Below are 24,091 nucleotides of genomic sequence, written 5' to 3'. Positions count from 1 at the left end.
CCAAAAATGTTATCATTAGAAGAGATGTAAAATTTGATGAAAATAAATCGGCCTGCGAGCCTAGTCCGGCGGATGTGCCACCTCTTCCTATCTCTTCTACTTTTGAAAACATTTCTTCTTCAGATGATGAAAGTGAGGATGACAATCCTCCCCCACCTTCTCAGGATCCTCAACTTCCAAGATGGGTCCGTGCTACTCAGGATGCAGCAGGTGATCTTGCCGGTGATCCTACAGATCAACGACGTACACGTTCTCAGTTTGAAAGAGCCTCTTCTTTACTGGCTCAAGCTCCAGTAAATCATGATCCTGACACTTTTGCAGAAGCTTCAGGCCATCCACATTGGGAAGCAGCTATGAATGAAGAATATCATTCATTGTTGGCAAATGATACATGGGATCTTGTTCCTCTACCAAAGGGACGCAAACTTGTTAGATGTAAATGGGTTTACAGAACCAAGTATGGACCAGATGGCAAAGTTGATAAACATAAAGCTCGTCTTGTTGCTAAGGGCTTTTCACAGGTTGAAGGCATTGACTACACTGAAACCTTCTCCCCTGTTGCCAAAATGAACTCTATCCGCCTTGTTCTTTCCCTTGCTGCCTCTTTCAAATGGGAAGTCCATCAGATGGATGTTAAATCTGCCTTCTTGCATGGGGACTTGCATGAAGAAATCTATATGGAACAACCCATTGGCTTCATCCAAACAGACTCCAGCCTTGTATGTCGATTTAAGAAATCTCTTTATGGTCTCAAGCAAGCTCCTCGGGCTTGGTATGCCAAAATGGATAGCTTTCTTTTAGAATCTGGCTTTTCTAGGTGTTATTCTGACAATACTGTCTACACCAAGAAAGTGGGCAACTCTCTTATCATCCTTGTTCTTTATGTTGATGATCTTATTCTTACTGGTAGTGATCCCAACCTTATAAACCATGTGAAGTCCAGCCTTAAAAGGAAATTTGAAATGACAGACTTAGGACACTTACACTATTTTCTCGGTCTTCAAGTCTTGCAATCCAAGGAGGGTATTTCCCTTTCCCAGTCCAAGTATGCTTGTGATATTCTTCGTCATTTTCACATGGAAGACTGTAAGCCAGCCCCTTCTCCCTTTCAGTCTGGAGTCAAACTTTCAGTCTCTTGTACTTCTCCTGAAGTTGATGCTACCTTATACCGTCAACTTGTAGGAAAACTCTTGTATTTAACCCATACTCGTCCTGACCTTTCCTTTGCTGTTGGCCTTGTTGCTCGTTTTATGCAAAACCCCCGTGAAAGTCATTGGAAAGCAGCTAAAAGAATACTTCGTTATGTTCGAGGTACAGTACAGTTTGGGATTCATTACAGTGCCAAAGCAGCTCCTCTATTAGTTGGTTTCACTGATTCTGATTGGGCTGGTGACCCTGATGATCGGAAGTCTACTGCCGGTTATGTCTTCACTCTTGGTTCAGGACCTATTACATGGGCTTGTAAGAAACAGGCTGCCATTTCTCTTTCGTCAGCAGAAGCAGAGTATCGGGGTGCCATGGAAGCTAGTAAGGAAGCCTTGTGGCTTCGTCAGATCCTATCAGAGTTTGGCTTTGAGCAGCAGCATCCAACCACACTTTGGTGTGATAATCAAAGTGCCATTCAGCTATGCAAAGATCCAGCCCAGCATCAGCGCAGCAAACACATTGAACTACGCATGCACTTCATCAGAAAGCTCATTCATGACCATGTTCTTGAAGTGCAATATTGTTCAACAGATGATCAGGTTGCAGACATCTTCACAAAGGCTCTCACAGAGGCGAAGTTCACTAAACTTCGATATATGCTTGGAGTTCAGGAAGTTGTCACTAAGGGGGGATAGGCTCTAGTGCCTCCTTCCTTCTCCTATTGTGTCATATTTGTAAATCCTTCAATCCTATCCCAAGTTGTTCTTAAGGGGGGATGTTAGGATATTCCGACACATAGGAAATAGTTAAGTTCAACTTGGTCTAGTATAGAGTTAGGTATAGAGTTAGGTAAAGTGTGTTTCTTTACCGTTGTACATTTTGTAACTTACAATCCGACGGTCACGATATGTAGTGATCCGACAGTTCACTCTCTCCTCGGTATTACCGACACTTGATCCGTGGCTTGACACCCGATTGGTCCATGAGTTCTATTTAAAGCGCATGGAGGGTCATTGTTCGGGTAATCCGTGCATGAGAGAAGCTTATGTAAATTTTCATTCTTTGATTAATAAATTGCCTGAAGTGGCTGCGTTGGCTCAGGCCGTGGACTGTTTCCCTCTTTGAGGGTTTTAACCACGTCAAAAATACTGGTGTATTGATCTGTGATCTGGTTGTGAGCGGTGTCCTTTTGGTGTTCTTTCTGAGGAACTTACCCTGTAAATTCCTACAGATAATATGACCAAAGTTACGACTCCAGGAAGTTGGCTGTCCAACTAACCCCAACAGGACCCATAAGCCCTTGGTGTTACATCTCCTAAGGTTAGGGTTTTGGTTTTTTAGGGTTTTCCCTTATTGTTCAATAATAAAAATGCGCTTGAGCCTCATTGTAACTCAGTTTAGAGGCATGTAGTCTCCAAATCTCTTCTTAGAGATAAGCTACCAGCTATCTTATTTCCATTATGTTTGTAAACATATTTCAGTATTTTTGTATTAATGAAATGAAGTGTTTTTCAGCTGCATCTATGTGTTTATGATTATATCTGTAAGTTGTTGCATTCCTGTTTAAGTTCGACTCAAAGCTCCTCGCAGTATCTACAAGGATCTAACAACCAAATTTTGGATATTTCTATGGTCATGGAATCAAATTGGTAGAAAATGTGCTTTGGTGGCTTGGGAAAAATTATGTAAGCCTAAGGCTCATGGAGGCCTTGGGATAAAATATCTTGAGTTTCTTTCACATGCTTTTAGTGCTAAAGTATGGTGGCGGTGGATGAAAGGTGCGCAGGAAGTCTGGAATATTCTTTAGTCATTTAAATACGGCTGAGTGGGCCACGAGGACCCATTGATGGAACATTGTAATTCTCCAAATGACTCATATTTTTGGAATCAAGTGAAAGCGCATCGAGACATAATTCAGGATCAAGGCTTCTAGGAAGTTCAAAATGGATGTAAAGCCCGATTTTGGATGGAATCTTGGATGCAACACCCCAGACTTAACCAAGACGAGCACCTCAGGTATATGCAAACACTCACCACTCACTTGGGAGCTAATAGGGTGAAATAATTTTGGCAAGAAAATGACTAGTAATTGAAGTGGCGAGAATGGAAATCCCCCACCCATTGGCCATCTCTTGATCCACCCCCGAATTGGGAGGCCCAAATCTTGATTCTCCAACAATGCCCTATTTTCAATAATGGGGAACCAGATGAACTCTGATGGAGACATCTCTTGTCATGTATGTTCCCTATTAAAGAATCTTATTCCATTTTGTCTTCAATTGGGAACCCAGATCGTGATCCTTTATGGAAAAGGATATTGTATTCTAAGCTATAGCCAAAGGTTTCATTCTTCCTCTAGTTAATTGGGCATTGAAAGCTTCTTACGTGGGACAAAATAAGGAAAAAGTTTCTTGTGGCCCCTCTCAATGTCCTCTTTGTTGCAATGAGGAGGAAACTGCAGACCACTTACTCAAATTATGCCCAAAGTCAATGGACATTTGGGATCGAAGTGCCATACTGTTTGGGGCTAATGATCGATCGAAAAATAGCTTGAGAGAGTCATTGGAACAATGGCGGTGGATGCTCTTTAAGAACCCCATCGTCAATAAAGAATGGTGTATATCATAGGGCTTTATCCTTTGGAATTTATGGAAAGTAAGTAATAGGGCAGCTTTTGACTCAGAAACTATACAAACTGAGGAGTTGTGGAAGATCATAAAAAATAATATAAAAGAGTCAATCTATATCTCTAGATGGTTGGAGGCTGACTGGAAGGTGGAGGGAAGGGAACGTGATATTCTGAAGGCTCTCGATATTTTCCCTGATTCTATGGCCCCAGGATCTGCTAGCCCACATTCCATGAGAGGATGCTTGCCTGATACCTTCCTATATCCTCCCCCTGAATTTTTCAAACATAATTTTGATGGCGCATCAAAAGGCAACCCAGGACTGACTGGCATAGGAGGTGTGGTATGCATTGACAAGGGTCACGTGATGAAGATTTTTGTGGCCTCTTGTGGTAACTAAACCAATAATGTGATTGAATTTTCTGCAGTGGGGAAGGGATTGCAAGTTGCAGCAGAAATGGCATTAACAAAATTACACGTCACAGGACATTCCCAAATTGCAATTGCCATACTAAAAAATATAATCAATGGGTCCCCTATGAACAAGGTAATCAAGAGCTGGAGACTTGAGCTCATTAGCAAGCATATCAACTTCTGGCTCCCTTCATTTGAATATGTGATCACTGAACATGTGGATCATGAAGGTAATATGGTGGTTGTCATACTTGCTAATTAGGGTAGCGACCACCAGGGCCAGGAATTCCTAGGTGATCTGATTAGAATATTTGTTTGCAGTGCTAAGATCTTCCTCAGATTATAAACAAAATGCTTTCATTGAGCTTAAGGATTCATCAATTGTTGCAAGTGAAATGAAGAGTTTTTATGTTAATTTTATGAGCAATTTAACATAAACCAGAAACTGAACAACAGCATAAACATGTATAGAACATCATCAAAAACACATTACAACAAGCACATGATAAAGGACTTCACCCCTCATGGGATAGGTCTCCTTGGTACAGCTTCCAATGGCTTGGGCCTCTCTATTATGCTCAAAAGTGTAAAAATATGTGTTTAAAATGCTCAAATGCTTCTGAAACCTACTCCAATTAGTCCATAATGTCCAAAAATAGCTATCTAGCCTCTTTTTGCATCCAATTTGGTGAAAAACTAAAGAATTTATGACTTACCCTTGTTTTCCCATTTTTCGCTCCACAAATTGCTCCACATCCAATAGGAACCCACAATTTCACTCAAAAAATCCGCTAACCAAGCGAGAATTTTTCCGTTCGGCGAGCCATAATCCGTCGGCACCAACTATCCATCACAAATCATAATTGGTAAGGACCGACAGACTTAAGGTTTGTGTGTGTGGCAAGTGATTGTATAATTGCGATGTGGCGGACCCAACAAAACTATAAACTAGAACCAATAAACATCTCGCATCTGGGAACTTATCGCAAATCACAGTTCGGTGGTGAATCAGTGGGTAATCACAATGCGGGACTGTGTTTTCCTGCAGTGTGCGATTGTGATATGAGATCCATTGCATCACCATTGGAATTAGAATGACGAGCTCTTCAATCTGAAGCTATGTTTATCAAGATTCTGACACTTGGATTTTTGAGCATAATATTGAGCACCTCATCACTACTCCCTAGTGGAAGTCTTTTGGACCTGAAAAGATCACTTTCAATTGGCCAGGAGGTGAGGGTATAGTTCTCTCACCTTTCCAGTCTTGATCCATTGATCACTGAATTGGAACTTGTGATCTCCACGATTCTTGTCGTGCCTTTTTGTGTACTTTCCTTTAACATTTTCAAGTTGTTCTTGCACTGTTTGATGTACCATTTGGAGTCGTTCAATGAACTCTTTGCCCTTTTCCATGTTACTATCAGTAGCAACATCCTTCTTACTAAGATGATGCAAATGGTAAACAAATTCCTCCACTTGATTCCTTTGACTCAAGCTTGAATATACATCTTGAAAGTATGTATTTTTCTGAACATAACTTTCATGTAAAACAAAATGATGCTTGAGGAAAGTAGTTATACAAACTATAGGCCTAGAAAGTACATCAACAAACTTGTCGCTTATACCTATTGTATACCTTTTAACGGAGTGGATATTATAAGAAAACCCATCCAATGGAAGTGCCTTTGTCACTGCAACTTAAACACTTTATCCTTGAAATTTTCTAAATGAAAAGAAATGGGCTTACCACATTGCAAAAATACTGCGACCATGGCATAGTCACATACAACAACGTGAAACTTAAATGACTACCTCAAGTCTAGAAAATCAAGTACTAGAGTTGTACTGATATTTTGTTTTAAAGCATCAAATGCCTCTCGTTGTTTGCCTCCCCACTGGAAGAGCTTTTGCACAACTGCCAATGAGCTACAATAGAAGAAAAATTAACAAAATATTCCTGCAACATTGGGTTGTTCCCAAGAAACCTCTTATCCAAATGACTATCTTGAGCCTTCCTACGTAAATTACGAGCCGATCAAAGGCATCTGCGGCTTCACGGGGATGTATGTTTCCTTCACCTGTGCCTGCTAGAATGGAGTCAATACCACCACATACTGTTATGACTTCAATCTTGGAGAGGTCTAGCTTCAACTCACCTTCTCCATGTCCCACGCAGACTGCCAAAATTCCTTTAGGAACTTGAACATGCTCGGAAGAACCAAATTCATGGCTCAAGTACATCAACAAAATTTTATCCAACATATACTTTGACATCTTCAGAAACAAATGTTCTTGACATATGACATGAAGTATTATGACATGTTCATAATGAAATTTTCTGAAAATGAAAATGTCATCTATATAGACTATCATGTCTAGAAATGGCTTTAGCACATCTTTTTTCATATGTGTAAAACTAGTAGGAGCATGGAAAAGACTGAAAAGCATAACAAGTCATTCAAACAAACCTTGCCTAGTTTTGAATGTTGTCTTCCATATGTCTCCTTCAAAAACTCTACTTTGATGAAAACCACTTCTTGAATCCCATTCAAGGAAATGTTTATCATTCCTCTCGGGTGCCAAAATAAGTGGTGCACCACACAGTAAAGGAGTAGGCTGAATGATCCTTTTATTCAACAATCCTTGGATTTGCATCTTGATTTTTACGCTTTGCATTACTGACATCCTATACATGCCAATGTTAGGAAGAAGACACTTTTGCTGCAACTGTAACTCGTGTTGGATTCCCCTCTTGGGAAGTAATCCCTTTGATTCTTGAAATATTTCATCAGATTCGTTAACAACGTCAACCAAATCAGTTTTAAAATTCGAATTACAACCATCAAAAACTTCATAATCAATATCATTCTCGGGTTTGATCATGAGAAGCACAAGATTCTTGCTCGAATTCACCAGTATTTTCATCTTTCTTGCATTAACAGTCGAAAGATTTATTTTTTTGCTGTGAGATCTCACAATATATAACTATAAGCCTATTTTCCACTCCATTATAGTTAAAGGATTCTTACTTTAACTTAACTTAGTTTTTATCTTGAATGCATTCATTTCCATCCTTTTTGTGCCTGTCTAGACAACCTGTAGCCCCCAACCTTTTGTCTTCATGTATATCATTTCTCCATGCTAGTGTGCATCATGTCGCTCATCATTAAGACTCGATCTTTACATTTGCACCAAACGTTTCTCCTTATATTCCGACGGCAAATAACACTTACAGACTCTAGTCTTTGCGAGTGACTGATACTTTAATTGCACAGAGCATGACACTACACGCGCAATCTAGCATCACTCTTATGAAGAAGAGGAGAAGAGAATTCCGACTAATTTCTCAAGGACTAGAATAAATCAGATTGAATTTTATGAGGGACGTAGCCACTCATTTATAATATTCATATCCGCCGTCCGGCTATTACATGACCAGTGAGTGCCGGTTAAAAGTAAAGATTCGGGTGCAAGTGGACAACTTGCATTATCTCAACCCTTAAAGTCTTTCGACATATGGGGACAAAATCAGACACATTATTATGGGCCCACTACTGCTTCTTCTTTAAGCTAAGGGTCCACTGCTTCATGTGCGAGAAGGTCTACCACGCAGTTGAGGTATTCGAGCTTATGTTCGATACCAAATTCTTAATCGTCTAACTAGACTGCCCATCGCATGATGCAGATGTTAATATGAACAAGTTCACGGTTTGCTTTTATCATGCCCGACATGATTTTGAGATTGGTTCAGACCAAGAATTTAACAGGTTTTAAATAAAGCCTGAAATGAGATATACTTTTATTGACTGCAAGTACTTCTTTATCGCTTGAAGGATAAGTGAGTTTAGCTCCATGAAAGGTTCCTGTGGTGTAGGCACAAATCTCTTCAGTGCCATTTATGCGTTCAAGAAGAATGCCTCCCCATGTAGAATTTGATGCATATGTTTCAAGGACATAAAATCCTTCATCTGTCAAAAGCTTGAGAGGAGGAAGGTTCTGGACTTTCTCCTTGATGGATTTCACCACGTTGGTCACGGCTTGATTCCATGGGATTGGTGCCTTCTTTAATCTTTGTTGCAGGAAAACTAGATCTTGGGCTTGTCCTTTATAGAAACATCTGATATAATTCAAACTACCTAGGAATCATTGCAGCTGGGTCTTGTCTAGGATTTGCTCTAGAAAATTCTGCAGGTTTAGAAGAACATGATCTTGTAGTGCGATACTACCATTAGCAATCTTCAAACCTAAGAAACTTATATTTGTTACTCCAATTTCAATCTTGGATTTTGACAAAGCTAATCCATGTTTAACACAATGCTCACAAAATATTTGGAGATGTTTCTGATGTTCTTGGATATTCTTGGAACAGACAAGTAAATCATCTATGTAGATAATTAACCAATCTATGCCACAGAAAACATCTTCCATTCTTTTTTAAAATTCACTAGGAGCATTCTTTAAACCGAAAGGCATTACCTTCCATTGATATTGTCCATGTGGGACAACGAAGGTCGTTTTATAACGATCTTTAGCAGCTATTCCAATTTGGTAGAAACCTAATTTAAGATCGAACTTGATGAAGATGTTACATCCTTTCAGATTTTGGAGAAGCGTTTCTTGATTTGGCAAAGGATATGCCATATTTTTTAGCATTGCATTTAAGGGCTTGTAGTTGATCACCATGCGAGGTTGGCCTCTTTTGATCTTTGAATTATTGTTGACATAGAATGCTCGACACGCCCATGGGCTCTTGGTTGGTTCGATTAGGCCCTTGTCTAAGAGATCTATAATCTTTTTCTGGCAGTAATCCAACTTGGTTGGACTCATCATAGTAGCTAATGCTTTATGTGGTATGATCTGTATATCATCTGCATATGGTAGATCGATCACATACTTTTCTTGTGCCCAAAAGGCATTGGGGATATCCAAATTACATTGTTGGATATTCTTTTTAGAAATTTCTTTCAAATAATATTGACGATGAGTTGTGGTGAAATAAATGATTCTTGCTTTTTTCTGGACTTCTGCAGGCTTTGGCTGTTCTAGTTTTTGCTTGTGAGGGACAGAGAATGTACAAGAAGTTTTGAGAGGAATCTGTACAGACTTACCAGAAATAGTCATGGAAAATATGAGTTGGTGGTAGTCAATAGAAATGGGAGACCAACGGGTAAAGAATTTAGAACCTAAAATAATGTTGGTCGAGATGTCATCAAGTTCGAGGAATGTACATTGAACTGGATGGTCTTGGATGGACACAGGGAAATCAATTACCTGATGTGGGAGAGAAAACATTGAACCAGTAATGTTGGAACTGCCCTCCATTTATTTCTCCCAATAGAAAGGGGGAATAGAAAGATGGCGAGCTAAATTAAGTTGAGCGCCCGAATAAAGTAAACAATCTAAGGAATATGGTTTACAATTAGGGGAACAAAAGGTAAGAGGAATATATAATTTATGTTGACTAGTGAGAGAGAGATACTTCCCAGGATAAAGTGCAATCAAATCAGGTGAATCAGGTTGTTGGGCATAATCTGGTGCAGGAGAGACAAGGGAAGATTGTTTTGGACTGTCTAGAGCCCTAGTTGCTAGATGGTCGAAATCATCATCAGAGGATTCAACAACTTCTTTCTCCAGCTAGTGCAATTGTGCTTTGAGCACCTGGATTTCTACGGAAAGGGATCTGATCTTTTCTTGCTTGTCATGGATCTGCATACGCATGGATGTGCAGGAGGCATGCTTGAAAAGTTGTCGCTCTGGATGCTTGGCTGGATGGTCAACGTATAACTCAGCCGGATGCCAGTAGGAGGGAATAGAATAGGCTATCTCCTTCTCCTTTTGTTTGGTCATCATCTGGCTGGATGAATGAAGTTTTGGATGGTTTAAAGTGCTCATGGCGGCCTCGATTATTTTGATCTCATCATGAATATTCATGCGAAGATTTATCTTCCATGGTAGTGTTTGCTTGAGCTTTTGCCTCAAGTCTGCAAGCTTCTTGTTAGGCATAGAAAACATACAAAAGCGGTAGGACTACAAACTATCTTCATGGTCAGAAATTCCATGGAAACCGAGAATGAGGTTTCAATCTTCTTCTTCTACCTTGGAATCATCCTCTGGATAATAAATTTCTCCAGTAGGGTCTTCATCATAATCACAGTAGAACGGATCCCACATAGTAGGTTCTAAGGTATCTGTGAATAGAGTTGTTAGCTTTGGCTTCTATGCTTTTTGTGGACATTTGTTTGCCCAATGACCTTCCTTTTTGAAAATAAAACATCAAACTAATTTATTCAAAGTCTTTCGGTGTCAAAGGAATGGTTTTTTATTCTAGAAAGGATTCTTTCCAGGCTGATGTGGCTTCTTGTAAGCTTATGGCTGAAACTTACTATGAGAACCAATGTTTCTTGTGCAGATATTTGGATTTACAAGAGCATTTGGGGTCACGATTGAAGGGTCCCTTACCCCAGTTGGGCATCTTGCCAACTATTGTGCAAATCTTATTTGAAAATATTTACTTGTACTCCTTGAAGTCAGTCATAACATGTTTAGCTAAACAATGTTCTTCAATGACTTTCTTGATGTGGCCATGGACCATTACTAAGGTCATGCCTGACAGAGAAAGATGTTTGTCTTCAAAATATTTGTTGATAGCAGTGGGAAGAATGCCATGCATACTCTGGATATGCCTCTTGAGGTATGTTGTATTAGCATAGGAATTGGATCGGATGAGCCAATCCTGCATTTGACAAAAATAATCTTCCATAAGACCAAGATTGCCTAACTGGTTAGACATAAACAATTCACTGTAATGGTCTGGATCTTCATCAATTGTAAGGTTGACAAACTGTGCATGTAGAGAAATGAGCAACTGAACAACAGGATTGTTATGGCTAAGGATGGCTTCTTGGGCTTCTGTGGAGGTGTAATGCCACCATGTATGTGCTAAGCCACAAAATCCATTAATAATGAATTTTGCAATGCTGCGGAGAGAAAGGGTGCGGTCATCAATCTTTTTTTTCGTTGCCCAACTATTGAGGAGACTCATTGCATTCTCCATTTCGATCTTAGGCTGGCAATTTGGAAAAAACATGGGTTCTTGCAGCATAGCTTGGATGGTCGCACTCATAGTTGAAAATCCAGTCGTTGTTACTAATATGGGACGGGATGTTTTTCCAACTTGGGTAATCTGCAAAGGGATACCTGGTTCTTGCTTTACATAAACGAGGAATTGATTTATTTGTTCCTTTGAAAGGGCAAGACCCTTTTCTTGCACCTGTTGCAAGAAGGATGTTATGACCGAAGTAGCTACCTTGATCTCTTCTTCTTCGGTTGTTTGAATCCCAAACTTCCACATAGGTAGCCTATGACTAGCTATGCTAAAGTTGAAAGTGTACCTAAGCTTGTTCTTGGGATTATCTGTAAACATAGTTGACTTTGATGGTTTGTCCAAAATAGAATAGTCACGGATCTAAACCTTAGATCCTAACTTCTTGATAATTGGGGTAGTTATGGACAAAACCTGAGATATAGCTGACAACCTTTGGTCTAGCTTTGTATTGGTTTCTGTAAGGATTGATATGCCAACTATCTTGTGATCTAACAATTCTAATCTTGCTAAAATCTTCTTGCACATTTCATTTTCTTCAGAGACTACTTGTTTAACCTTAAGGACGTCACTGTGCAAATCATTAATGTTCTTTGACTTAAGGTCGAGCTAGAGATTTTCATAGTTAAGTTGTGCAGTGTTAGTACTAGATGCAGTGGTTGCTGGTACTATGGCGTAAGGGATGAATTCCCTTTTCTTTTGACCATCATCATCAAACTGTTAGAAATATATATAAGGCAAGTTCCTTCCTGGAGTGTAGGATTCTTCTCCCGTGCTAACTTTGATAGTTTTAGTTGTTTCTTCTCGGGGTAGCCAAGTGAGCATGAGAATGTGAGGTCTTTCTAGCTTAGTAGCAGTACTAAGATTTTGTATCAGCTGATTGCAGGCTGGACACTGCTGGTGCTGACCTTGGTGTTCTATAGTAAGCTCTATTGAAGAGCTTGCGGGATGGTTTTGGACCATCTCTGCAACCTTCTCTCGAAAGGTTGTTTGAACTTGGGTTGGTAACCAGAAGGATTGGGTAGTAGCATTAAATGGAATTGGGCGTGCTTTGGCAATCTTCTGGCTGTCTTTCAGTAAGGCTGATTGGTGGTACTGTTCATATTTAGCTTCCCAAAGTTTAGGATATTGGATTCTAGTCCATTCAAATGTAATAGGAGTTGTAGATTTATTGGAACCAGATTCCACCTCACTTATAAGTTGTGAAGTATGACGGATATGGGGTTGTAGTGGGGGCATGCTATCATTGTCAAAGAGAACAAAAGTCAGAGTTTTGAGTTGAATTATTTTAGATAGGCGTTTCATGTCAAAACCTTGGGGATGAATATAAGCTTGTAGAAGGTCGTAGATGTAAGGGTCATCTAATGACACATAATACTTGGGATAGACAGTACCAAAGGTAGGGCCGTCAGGCATAGGGTTGACAAAGCCTCCTATTATGGCATCGACTAATTGGTTATGTTGAGTATCTATCACAACGTAAAGGCTATTGATATTCATGGATGGTTGAATGAGAGTGTCTAGGCCAAAATGGATTTCGCGCAAATGGCAATATTTGAAATCTTGGGATTTTCCCAAGTTGATCTGTGACTTTTCAAGCAAGGGGATTTGGGCGGGTTCATCTTGAGATGTAAAATTTACGTCAATAGAATGAAGCCGAATTTGAGAAGAAGCAAAATATTTATAAAAGGGCATGTTATATACTTGAGCAGGTAAAATTGGCGGATTTGCGAGTTTGGGTCTCGGTCTGTTTCAGAAAAAGAAATAATAGAAGCAAAAGTCGAAGCTTCTCTATAAGAACACTTTCGGCCTCTAAGAGAAACCAGAGGAGATGGTGCTTCAATCTCTACCTGGTTTATTTTTGATAAATTTGAATCCATTTTGTTGTACACCTAAATGCCTTGCCTTCCACCTATAACAAATGGTCTATTCTCTTTTGGTTGCGACCTAAAACTCAGTGATTCTCGGGGCACGATACGGGTCCGCTACAATAAGAGAAGATGCAACTATATCCAACTAAACAGAGAGAGAAACAAACCAACTTGGCTCTGATACCATTAAGACCGGATCTTTACATTTGCACCAAACGTTGCTCCTTCCCCTAAAAGTACATAGGATGTCTTCTTACAGGAAATGGTGGAGCTCTAAGTTTCTAGAATGAAGCCTTCCCAAGATGATTAGTTTGACCTAGGATGTCATGAGTTGGCTTGGGGTTAATAATTGAGGAAGTTTTCCAACTTCTCTCATCCCTAAGACTTATCCAGATGCATCCTCACAGACCTAGGAATGACATATATAATAAGACTATCTTATAGGTGGAGGGGAGGAAAAAATGATTAAAATACCTTGTTGTTGTAACAACCTTGGGTTGATTTTCAATGTAAATTTAGACAAATGTCATTGGCTTAACAAAAAAGTAGGCAAAAATATCGGATTCACTCATTCAAAAAAAAAGCCTATCAACCTAAGCATAATATCATTCAATTTTAAAAATAAAATAATAAATATAAATTTATCTTATTTTATAAAAAAATAAAGACCCTAACATATATAATAAATAAATTCTGATCTAATTAAATTCTAAGTTTATTAAATACAATAAAAAATCACTTAACAATTAATTAAAAAATTGAAATGATTTCATTACAACAGTGCATTTTAATAAATATACTTTTGTGGAATTCCTCTTAATCCTTTCCCCATAATCCCTCTTGGACTTATACACGGATCTACCTTAATCCCTCTTCTCCTCAAACATGGATCTATTTTAGTTAGGAATACAAATAATATACATCTTATAAAAAATAATCTATGATACATTTATTTCAGTTTTTTAAAAGATAACCCATAATTAATTCAAATAGCTTTTATACGTTATATGATATGAGTAAAGTGGCTCCAAACATTGTGGGCCATGTTGAGATGCGTAAAGAGACGTTTCTGTCGCCAGGTTTCATTAGAGATATGCTCTGCACACAGTGAACATTGTGGGCCATGTTGAGATGCGTAAAGAGACGTTGCGGTCGCCAGGTTTCATTACGGATATGCTATGCACATAGTGAAAAGTTTAGAAAGTTTGTTAATGATGTATAGCATTGGTAGTGGGGAGGATTTAATGATAATTTTATGTGAGATGATTATATTGTATAATTTTGAAAAAAATTTCAAAAATTTTATGTATAGCAAAGCTAGACTTATTTAAGAAAACATCCAAACTGGAAATTAAGAAGTTAATTTCCCGAAAAGTACATTGCAGTTACAAACATTTAAGCCGAGGATTTAAGCCTAAATCCTCTGCTGCGCCCGCCATGACTCGAAATTTCTAAAACCAGACTTATTTAAGAAAGCATCAAAACTGGAAATTAAGAAGTTAATTTCCCAAAAGTACATTGCAGTTACAAACATTTAAGCCTAAATCCTCTGCTGCGCCAGCCATGAGTCGAAATTTCTAAAATGGATGTTGCACAAAATTGTGGATCTGGAAGATATTAATAATTTTATGGCCTGATAATTAAACCCGAATTTAATCTTCAAATAATGCCAATCATACAGATGTCAGTGGAAATGAGCCTAACCATTCAGAACACAAATCCATGCATTTCTGAACATATTTTCGTAATTTCGTAAGAGTAAAAAATATATTACAGATTTGGGTAATTACAGAAGAAGCAGTCCGTTACAGGGATTATACAGATCACGCACTAAACTGCTCTCTGATTTTCAAGACTTCCAATTACAGAGGAATAAGTCCGTTACAGGGATTATCCAGATCACGCATCGATTCCCATAAACAGCTCCCTGATTTTCAAGACTTCCAAAAAGATTACGGGACCTGCAGAGAAAACCTTTAACACTCCGCTGACGCAAATCTTTCATTATCGCCCTCCGCCCTGAAGCCACTGACAGCAGGAAATGTAGGGCAAAGGCCATCCAAGAGCTCGCCATTACTGAGACTGCGCTCTTCTGCGATTGGCCGCAGTGTTTTCTCCAAGGGCCGCCGTCTTCCCACACATACTCTCCGAGGAGGGGCGATTTCTAGCCACTTCCTATCAGTTGTTACCGTCGTCTTCGGAATCGCCATTACCAGACTCACTTTGCAGGGAGAATACAATCTTGAAACGAAAACCCTAACGAACACCAAACCCTAAGGACAGCAGCTGGGCAAACTGCAATCCGAGACGAATTAGAGGGCTTCAGTAAAGTGAAAATCGGTTGCAAGCCAGAGGAGCTAAATCAGATTTTTTATTCTTGAGCTGTGATTCCTGATGATGAGTGCGTTATGGTGTGGATTTAAAGGGCAGATGGGTTGCTTCCGTTTAACGTTTCTCCAAAACTCCTTCCTCCGCAGTTTCGCTGGATCTTGGATGCCGTGTGGGCACCTCTAAAAGCTTATCAGGAATATTCCTACCAACCGCAAGGAGTAGGCACCAGGCGTGTTCGGAACGTCAAGTGTGTTGTCCTTTTCAGTAGGATATATCTGATACATATGAGGCAGTTCCTATTTCCAATCCTATAGAAACATAAATGAGCGCTAAGTACCTGTGACAGGACATTCGTGACTCCTAAGGCATGCTACATATCCATGAAAGCCATACATATCCATGCATATTCCGGCAACTCGATCACCCTACCTCCGGCAAGCTCTAGCATTCAATGTATCTGCGACCACTGCCAGACCTGTCACGTCTCCTCCTGCAACCTCCGTTGGCTTCCTCATCTACCAACGTTTTCCAAATTCCGTTTTATTTTGAATTTATTAAAGGCGCTAAAGGAAATCAAATTTGAATTTTGAATTTGTAATTTCGTTCAGTCCATATTTTATTTGGTTAGAAGGCAGCTTTTTGGCTCCTGGTTCATGTTTGTTTTTTTTTAAGGGGAGCCGCTGAACACATTATTTCTTGGCACCGAAAAGCTCTGGGAGCTACTTCGTATTCGGAACCTCATTATCTCATCACGGATTGGGCATGGACGCTAGTGAAAGAAGGCAGAACCAGTGAAATAATAGACGAGAGAATCCGGCAAAGCGGGGCGGAGAGCATGATGAAGAGAGTTGTTTCAATCGGTATTCTGTGCGCACATGTTATGGTGGCATCCAGACCTCGAATGGTGGACGTTGTGAGGATGCTGGAGGGTGAGGGTGACATTCCTGAAATTCCAGACATGCCTTTGCCGCTTATGTTACATGGTCCGTCTCTGTTAGACCAATTAAACGATTCTTCCCTTTTTCCTTGTATCATTTCTGGGCCTGCCTTCAGCGGATGTAGGTAACTGCATTTCTTCCATTAGAGCACTACCCGAAGTGTGGGCGGTAATTGCAAAACATTTGATAGTAGACAGTTAAGTTCTGTGAAGTAATTTGTATTATAATGTCCAGGAAATTAGTTTGAATATAAGTGTTTAGTTGTCATGTAAACTCGTCGAACTTGTACCAATCTGTGGTGCTTTCGGTGAACCTGTTGTTAATATATATAGTTGCCCTTCTTGGAAAATTAATGTCAATCCAATCTATGGTTGCCCATTCTTCCATGTCCCTAATACATTGATGAAATATTTTGTTGTGGCCGATATTGCTGTGGAATTAGCGGTGGATCGAATCTGAGCATTAAATCCTTCTTTACGGGATAACAGATGGCTTACATTTCCAATTGGGTTGAAGGCCTCCATGCTCATGCTTACCACTCACGATTAGTGCGATGAGTTTCATAATTTCTACTTTAAATTTCTCACATTTTTGAAGTGGGGATATGGCCTACATGTTCATCCTTACCGTTTACACTTAGTACGTGGAGTTTCATATTTTACAATTAAATGCCTCATTTTTCAAGGAGTAGGATTATGGCATCCATGTTCATGCTTTCCATTTGGTACCCTTCATCATTCGCGTTTTAAAGGTGCTTTTTTTAATGCTGATTTTTTCCCTTCACTAAATTATTAGGTGGATAAATTACACTAATGCTAAGCATTTTTTTAATGAACCATTAATAAATAGAAAAGTTTAGTTTTTCACTTTTCAGGTTATCGAGATCAAGATTTTTATAGTCCATGGAATAAAGTGTGGCTTATCGTGATAATTTTTATTTAATATTCAATATTCACTAATTAAGAATTTACATTCTCTCTTTAGTGGACATGTTTGACATTTATTATAAATATTTAACAAAATAAAAGTATAATAAAAAATAAAATTATAAAAAATTGATTGTTTTTTGAAAGAATATATATTTTTGAAAATTTTATATGTAATTTTTAAGAGTAAAATAAATATGTGCATAGACATGTTTATTTTGGAATATCTCTATGAAATATTCTAGTATGAAATTTTATCTTTAAAGTAGTTGTCATTTTTTGTTTTAATTAGATTGATTAATTAAAAATATCATATAAATAAGTGTCATATCAAGTGAGTTATGGTTTTTTTGAGCATGTGTTATTGATAAGCCATGGTATTAGCTCATGATATTGTAACAAAGTCTATTTACATATTATGAAGGTACATGGAAACATGAATGCAAACCTCTGTTGTTAAAAATTCATGTTCCAAGTTTTATTTCAAATGTATTAAATTTTGACATACTTACTGTTTTTATAATAAATAAAAAAATTATTTAAAATATAGTTATCATTTAATTAGTTTTTATCATTTTATTTTTATTTTAATACTCTGAAATGTATAATGTAATTATAGTAGTTGGGAAAATAGTTTATTTTCAAACCTATATAAAATAGAGGGATATGTTGATCCCTTGTTATAAAGCTCAAATATTAAGCCTTCACTTCTCCATCAATGTGAAACGAAACATTATTCACAAAATCAGTTAAACTTGGAACTTGTCTATATAGCATTCTACTTGTAGTTCACAATATTTAACCACTCAAACTAATCCATTATCTAATTTAAATGAAAATGAAAATTATTATTTTTTAATAAAATATATTATTTTGAAATAGCTAAGTGACTGAAAATAATTTATTCAAATTATATATATATATATATATATATATATATATAATTCAGAATTATTTATATTAATTTATTTAATTTGTAATATTATTATTAAATTAATATAAAATATTGTCTCTAGGGTTTTGGATAGATGGTGAGTGGACATTCTCTTAAAGTACTTCTTGACATGAAGTGATCAATTCAATTCCCCATAGGTTGATATATTGGACATGATGAAAATATAGTCCAACCAAACTCACTCACACACACTAAATACTATATATATATATATATATATATATATATATATATATATATATATATATATATATATTTTCAGATTTGTTTGGATTAATATCAAAATTAGCACTTAATTTATAAATAATTTTCCAAAAATAATATAAAATAAAAATGTAAATACTATATTATTTAATTATTTAAAGGATTAATATTATTATTATTTATTATATAATTTTTATTCCACGGTATTTTTTAATTATTGAAATTGTATTTTTAAATATATTAAAAAATATATTAAAATTATGTTTTTAAATAAATAAATAAATTTAATATTTTTCACTATTAAGTATAAGAGTGAAATTGAGTAAAAATATTAATAAAATACATAATTAAATATGAAGGTGGAGGGAAAGAAAGATATTGAGCAAAAAAAAATTATAATAATATGTTTTTGACCAATATTTCCATCCACCCTTACTCTTATCCTTACCATTATATAGAATGTTTTGCTCAATATTGCCCCTAACCTTAACTCTGGCTCCTAGAATGTTTTGCCCATATCTCTCCCAATGTCAACTCCCACCTCAATATATTTTAGAGTGGGGTTGGGAGAAATATTGGAAAAAATGTACTTGTGGGTAGGGATTGAGGGAAATATTGGGCAAAAACTATGTTTGGGGGTGATGATGGGGAAATAAAATGCCAAATATTTTCCCCAAACCACACTATAACTTTCAAATATATTTTGAAAATAAAATGCCAAATATTCCCCACCCACATATTTTAGCCAATATTTCCACTAGCATTCTCATTTATATTTTGCCCAATATTTTCCTCCACCCAAATCTTTTAATATTTGATATTGAAAATTGTGGTAAAAAAAATATTGAGCAGAACATATCATACTAATATGTCACTCTTATATATTCTACAATTCTTTAAACTTTACACTATGAGACTCTGAGTAGGGATGAAATGAATATTCAAAAAAAAAAAACATTATTATAATATTTGTTTTTCAATATTTTTCTCAACCCTATTTATATCTTCATATATTTTATAATTTTTTTTAAATTTAGAAAAAATTAAAAAAATAAAAATTTATATCATAATTAGTGAAATTAAGATAGAAAAAAATTAAGCCTAATATAAAAAATTATATTATAATTAGTGAATATAATAAATCATATCATAATTAGTGAAAGTAAGATGGAAAAAAAATTTGAGCCCAGTAAGGATGAAAGTAAATATTGGAAAAACCATATTATTATAATATCAAAAAATTGAACCTAGTATATTATAGTAAGGGTACAAATAAATATTCAAAAAACATATTATTATAATATCAAAAAATTTAACCCAATATATTATAATAAAGATGAAAGTAAATATTAAAAAAAAAAACATATTATTAGAATATCTTTTACTCAATAAATCACTTCTCTCACTTGCATAAATTTTATAATAATAAAAAATTCTTTAATAATCAAATTTAAATTTAAAACATATATAAACAATATCAATACGCCTCTTCTCTCACTTTCATAATATGTCTCTTCTTTCACTTTCATAAATTCTATAATTTAATTTAAATTTAAAATATACATAAACAATAACAACGAGCAAATATATAAATTATAAATAATCCAACTAATTAAAGTATAAAATATAAATAACCCAACTAGACGAAATATATAGTATAAAATATAAGACAACCGGCCAAAATCTAAATTATAGATAACACAACTAACTGACATATTAAAAAAATATAATTAAGATATTGGAATTTATATAAAAATATATAACCTAATTTACTTAAAAAGGAATAAAATGGAAGGGTATAGTTGTCGATTATTTTCGTATTCCATGTTCTACCGAGAATATGTACAAATGATACTATTAAAATTAGTAAAGTTAGATGCTAAGGATCATGAATGTCATTCATTTATTTTATTTTAATGCTAAAATGGGTCATAAATGCTTTTATACTTTTGGAAACTTTTGGGCAATAATGGTGATACATGCTTACTCTATGTTTAAATAAGTAAAGTTAGATGCAAGGCCGGTGGATGTAGTTCATTTACTAAAAAATGATAAGAAAGTCTCTATAAATGTTTTTTATAAATTTTATTTAAAAAGTTGATACTAATTTGAATAACAATTATATCAAACAATATGTTTTTTGGGAAATTAGAAATGGGAAAATAATTTTGTTCTGGTTAGACTTATAGTATTAGAGAAAAAAAATGTTTGGGAGACAAGATTTGAGTGACCTATTTTTGTACATAACTAGCAGGAACTTCTACACGGTGGATCATTATTAGAAAGATGCCCTGACTAATGATGGTTGGAGGAAATGGAAGGAACGTCAGGATTGACCTCAACCCCCTGAGTCAGTTCAATGGAAGCAACTGGACAGAGAGTTAGAATCCAGGAAGCTTACAGTCCAAAATGGACCAGACATTCTTCGATGGGGATATACTACAAAGGGAATATTTACCATCAAAGAGGCTTACCATTTAAAGGCAAGATGGGAGTAGGGGCATCACCATCCAATTTGGAAGAAGCTTTGAAAAGGTGGGTGGTGGTCGAGAGTTGCATACATTCTCTCGTTGGCATATAGGGGTAGAATCCTCACTTGGGATCAACTACAAAAAAGGGGTATCTATGGACCCTTGTATTGTATCATGTGTGGTCAACATAATGAGGATCTCAAACACCTATTAAATCCATGTCCTTTTGTAGTTCAAAAGTGGCACCAAGTGGAAGATCTCTTTGGAAGGATGGATAGAGACCATCAAAGCATTAGAGAAACCATCCTTATATGGTGGACATGCCTCTTCTCAAGCCTGGTCTTAATCGCGCTTGGGGACTATCTCTAGACTCCACACTTTGGGCTATATGAAAAGAGAGGAACTGTAGGACCTTTTAGAATAGCCAACAATCTTAGGAAGCAGTATGGGAGGGAACCATCCAGAATATCCGGGAAACAATCTTGGCTAAGAAATGGCAACCAGATGACTAGCAAGTTATGAAAGATATATATTAATATTCTCCATATTATATTAATATTAGTTTAAATATCTCATAGTATACTTTATATGTATCATGTTATCACCTTCTATGTGCAAATTTTCTAGCAACATAATCCCTATTTTCAATGGCAAGGACTATGCTTCCGTGTAACACTTGTGTAAGGTTGTATTTTTGATAATAAAGAATCATACCTCCATTAAATTAATTTTTGAACCTTAATGCCTAAAAAAAACATGTAGGTAATTTTCATAGCATTAATTTTTTGTTAATAAGAAATCATACTTTGGTTCAATTAGTTTTAGTCCCTAGTGCATCTTCATATTGAGTAGGGATAGATAATTCATTAAGTCGGTCATCCTTCTGCAATTTTGTGAGTGTTCTATATTTTATTTGAAGCAATTCCCATTTATTTCTCCCTAGTCTTAAATCATCCAACTTTGTAAAGTTTGTTATACATTTGTAATTCTGTCTGCATTCCTTTTGCTTTCTTCTAGCTTAATATATACCATTTATTGTTCCTCAAGAGTCCCATTCGAGTTCCATTCTAGTCCCTTAAGGATGAATGCATTCAATTTACATTTAAGTATTAGGAATTTTGTAGAGTACTTTACACACCTGCTCTATTTGAACTTAAAGTTTGTAATGTCTTTTTGACTCTTATAGAGAGCTATTTCCAAGAGCGCATGGAATTTGTGGTTTCGTATACTTTTAATTAAGCATTGAAATCTCATGAATGTTCTCCTATGATTGTTTATGATATTGAATGAAATCATTTTAGAGCTCTTTAAAATATTTGGACCATTTCTTTATTTTTTGTCTATGTATTTGTTTCAAATGTGTCTCCCTCATGATATGTGAATGGATATGTGCCATGGAATGACTTAATTAGATAGTATTTACTTCTTTTTGTTTTTATTTATTTTCTTTAAAATCACATGGTCCACTCAAAGGTGAATATGTTGAATGTTTAATTCCACATTTTTGAGTTAATCAGAAAATGTGAGTGTGTGAAAGAGGAGTATCACCTCTATAAAAACACCATAGAATATATAAAAGTCCCTAGGATGTTGACTTTTATCGTTGACGGGAAACGAGATCAACAACATTGTGTCTTTTGATATGAGGCTTATAGGTATTTTTCAAACAAGTTTTCATAATTTTGTGAAAGAGCCACATCCTAGTGAGTTGCCCAATAAGTCTATGATCAACAAGGGCCAAGATTTTGTATCTTCACATGGTAGGATATGTGGGCATATACGGAATGTGGGCATATACGGAAGATGTAGGCATATACGGAAACTGGGCATATACGGAAGATGTGTGCATATACAGAAACTGGGCATATAGGGAAGATGTGCGCATATACGGAAGATGTAGGCATATACGGAAACTGGGCATATACGGAAGATGTGCGCATATACGGAAAATGTGGGCATATACGGAAACTGGGCATATACGGAAGATGTGCGCATATGCCCAAACTGGGCATATACGGAAGATGTGCGCATATACGGAAGATGTGGGCATATACGGAAACTGGGCATATACGGAAGATGTAGGCATATACGGAAACTGGGCATATACGGAAGATGTGCGCATATACGGAAGATGTGGGCATATACGGAAACTGGGCATATACGGAAGATGTGGGCATATACGGAAACTGGGCATATACGGAAGATGTAGGCATATACGGAAACTGGGCATATACGGAAGATGTGGGCATATACGGAAGATGTAGGCATATACGGAAACTGGGCATATACGGAAGATGTGTGCATATACGGAAACTGGGCATATAGGGAAGATGTGCGCATATACGGAAGATGTAGGCATATACGGAAACTGGGCATATACGGAAGATGTGCGCATATGCGGAAGATGTGGGCATATACGGAAACTGGGCATATACGGAAGATGTGGGCATATACGGAAACTGGGCATATACGGAAGATGTAGGCATATACAGAAACTGGGCATATACGGAAGATGTGCGCATATACGGAAGATGTGGGCATATACGGAAACTGGGCATATACGGAAGATGTGGGCATATACGGAAACTGGGCATATACGGAAGATGTGCGCATATACGGAAGATGTGGGCATATACGGAAACTGGGCATATACGGAAGATGTGGGCATATACGGAAGATGTAGGCATATACGGAAACTGAGCATATACGGAAGATGTAGGCATATACGGAAACTGGGCATATACGGAAGATGTGCGCATATACGGAAAATGTGGGCATATACGGAAACTGGGCATATACGGAAACTGGGCATATACGGAAGATGTGCGCATATGCCCAAACTAGGCATATACGGAAGATGTGCGCATATACGGAAGATGTGGGCATATACGGAAACTGGGCATATACGGAAGATGTGGGCATATACGGAAACTGGGCATATACGGAAGATGTAGGCATATACGGAAGATGTGGGCATATACGGAAACTGGGCATATACGGAAGATGTGGGCATATACGGAAACTGGGCATATACGGAAGATGTAGGCATATATGGAAACTTGGCATATACGGAAGATGTGGGCATATACGGAAGATGTAGGCATAT

General features: G+C 36.8%; 1 protein-coding gene across 1 annotated transcript; it reads right to left on the bottom strand.

Annotated features, from left to right (window-relative positions):
* Positions 1–14,750: 14,750 nt before the first annotated feature.
* Positions 14,751–15,599, bottom strand: LOC149254753 (uncharacterized). The gene has a single exon (XM_089457084.1). It carries the CDS (start codon positions 15,368–15,370, stop codon positions 15,137–15,139), a length of 234 nt encoding a protein of 77 aa, XP_089313210.1. The 5' UTR covers positions 15,371–15,599; the 3' UTR covers positions 14,751–15,136.
* Positions 15,600–24,091: the final 8,492 nt, after the last annotated feature.

The sequence above is a fragment of the Pinus tabuliformis genome, chromosome 7 (genome assembly GCF_031772625.1).
Source record: "Pinus tabuliformis cultivar Carrire ecotype Pingquan chromosome 7, CPIR1, whole genome shotgun sequence".
NCBI classification, from domain to species: domain Eukaryota; kingdom Viridiplantae; phylum Streptophyta; class Pinopsida; order Pinales; family Pinaceae; genus Pinus; species Pinus tabuliformis.
This window is presented reverse-complemented; position numbering and strand designations above follow the sequence as displayed.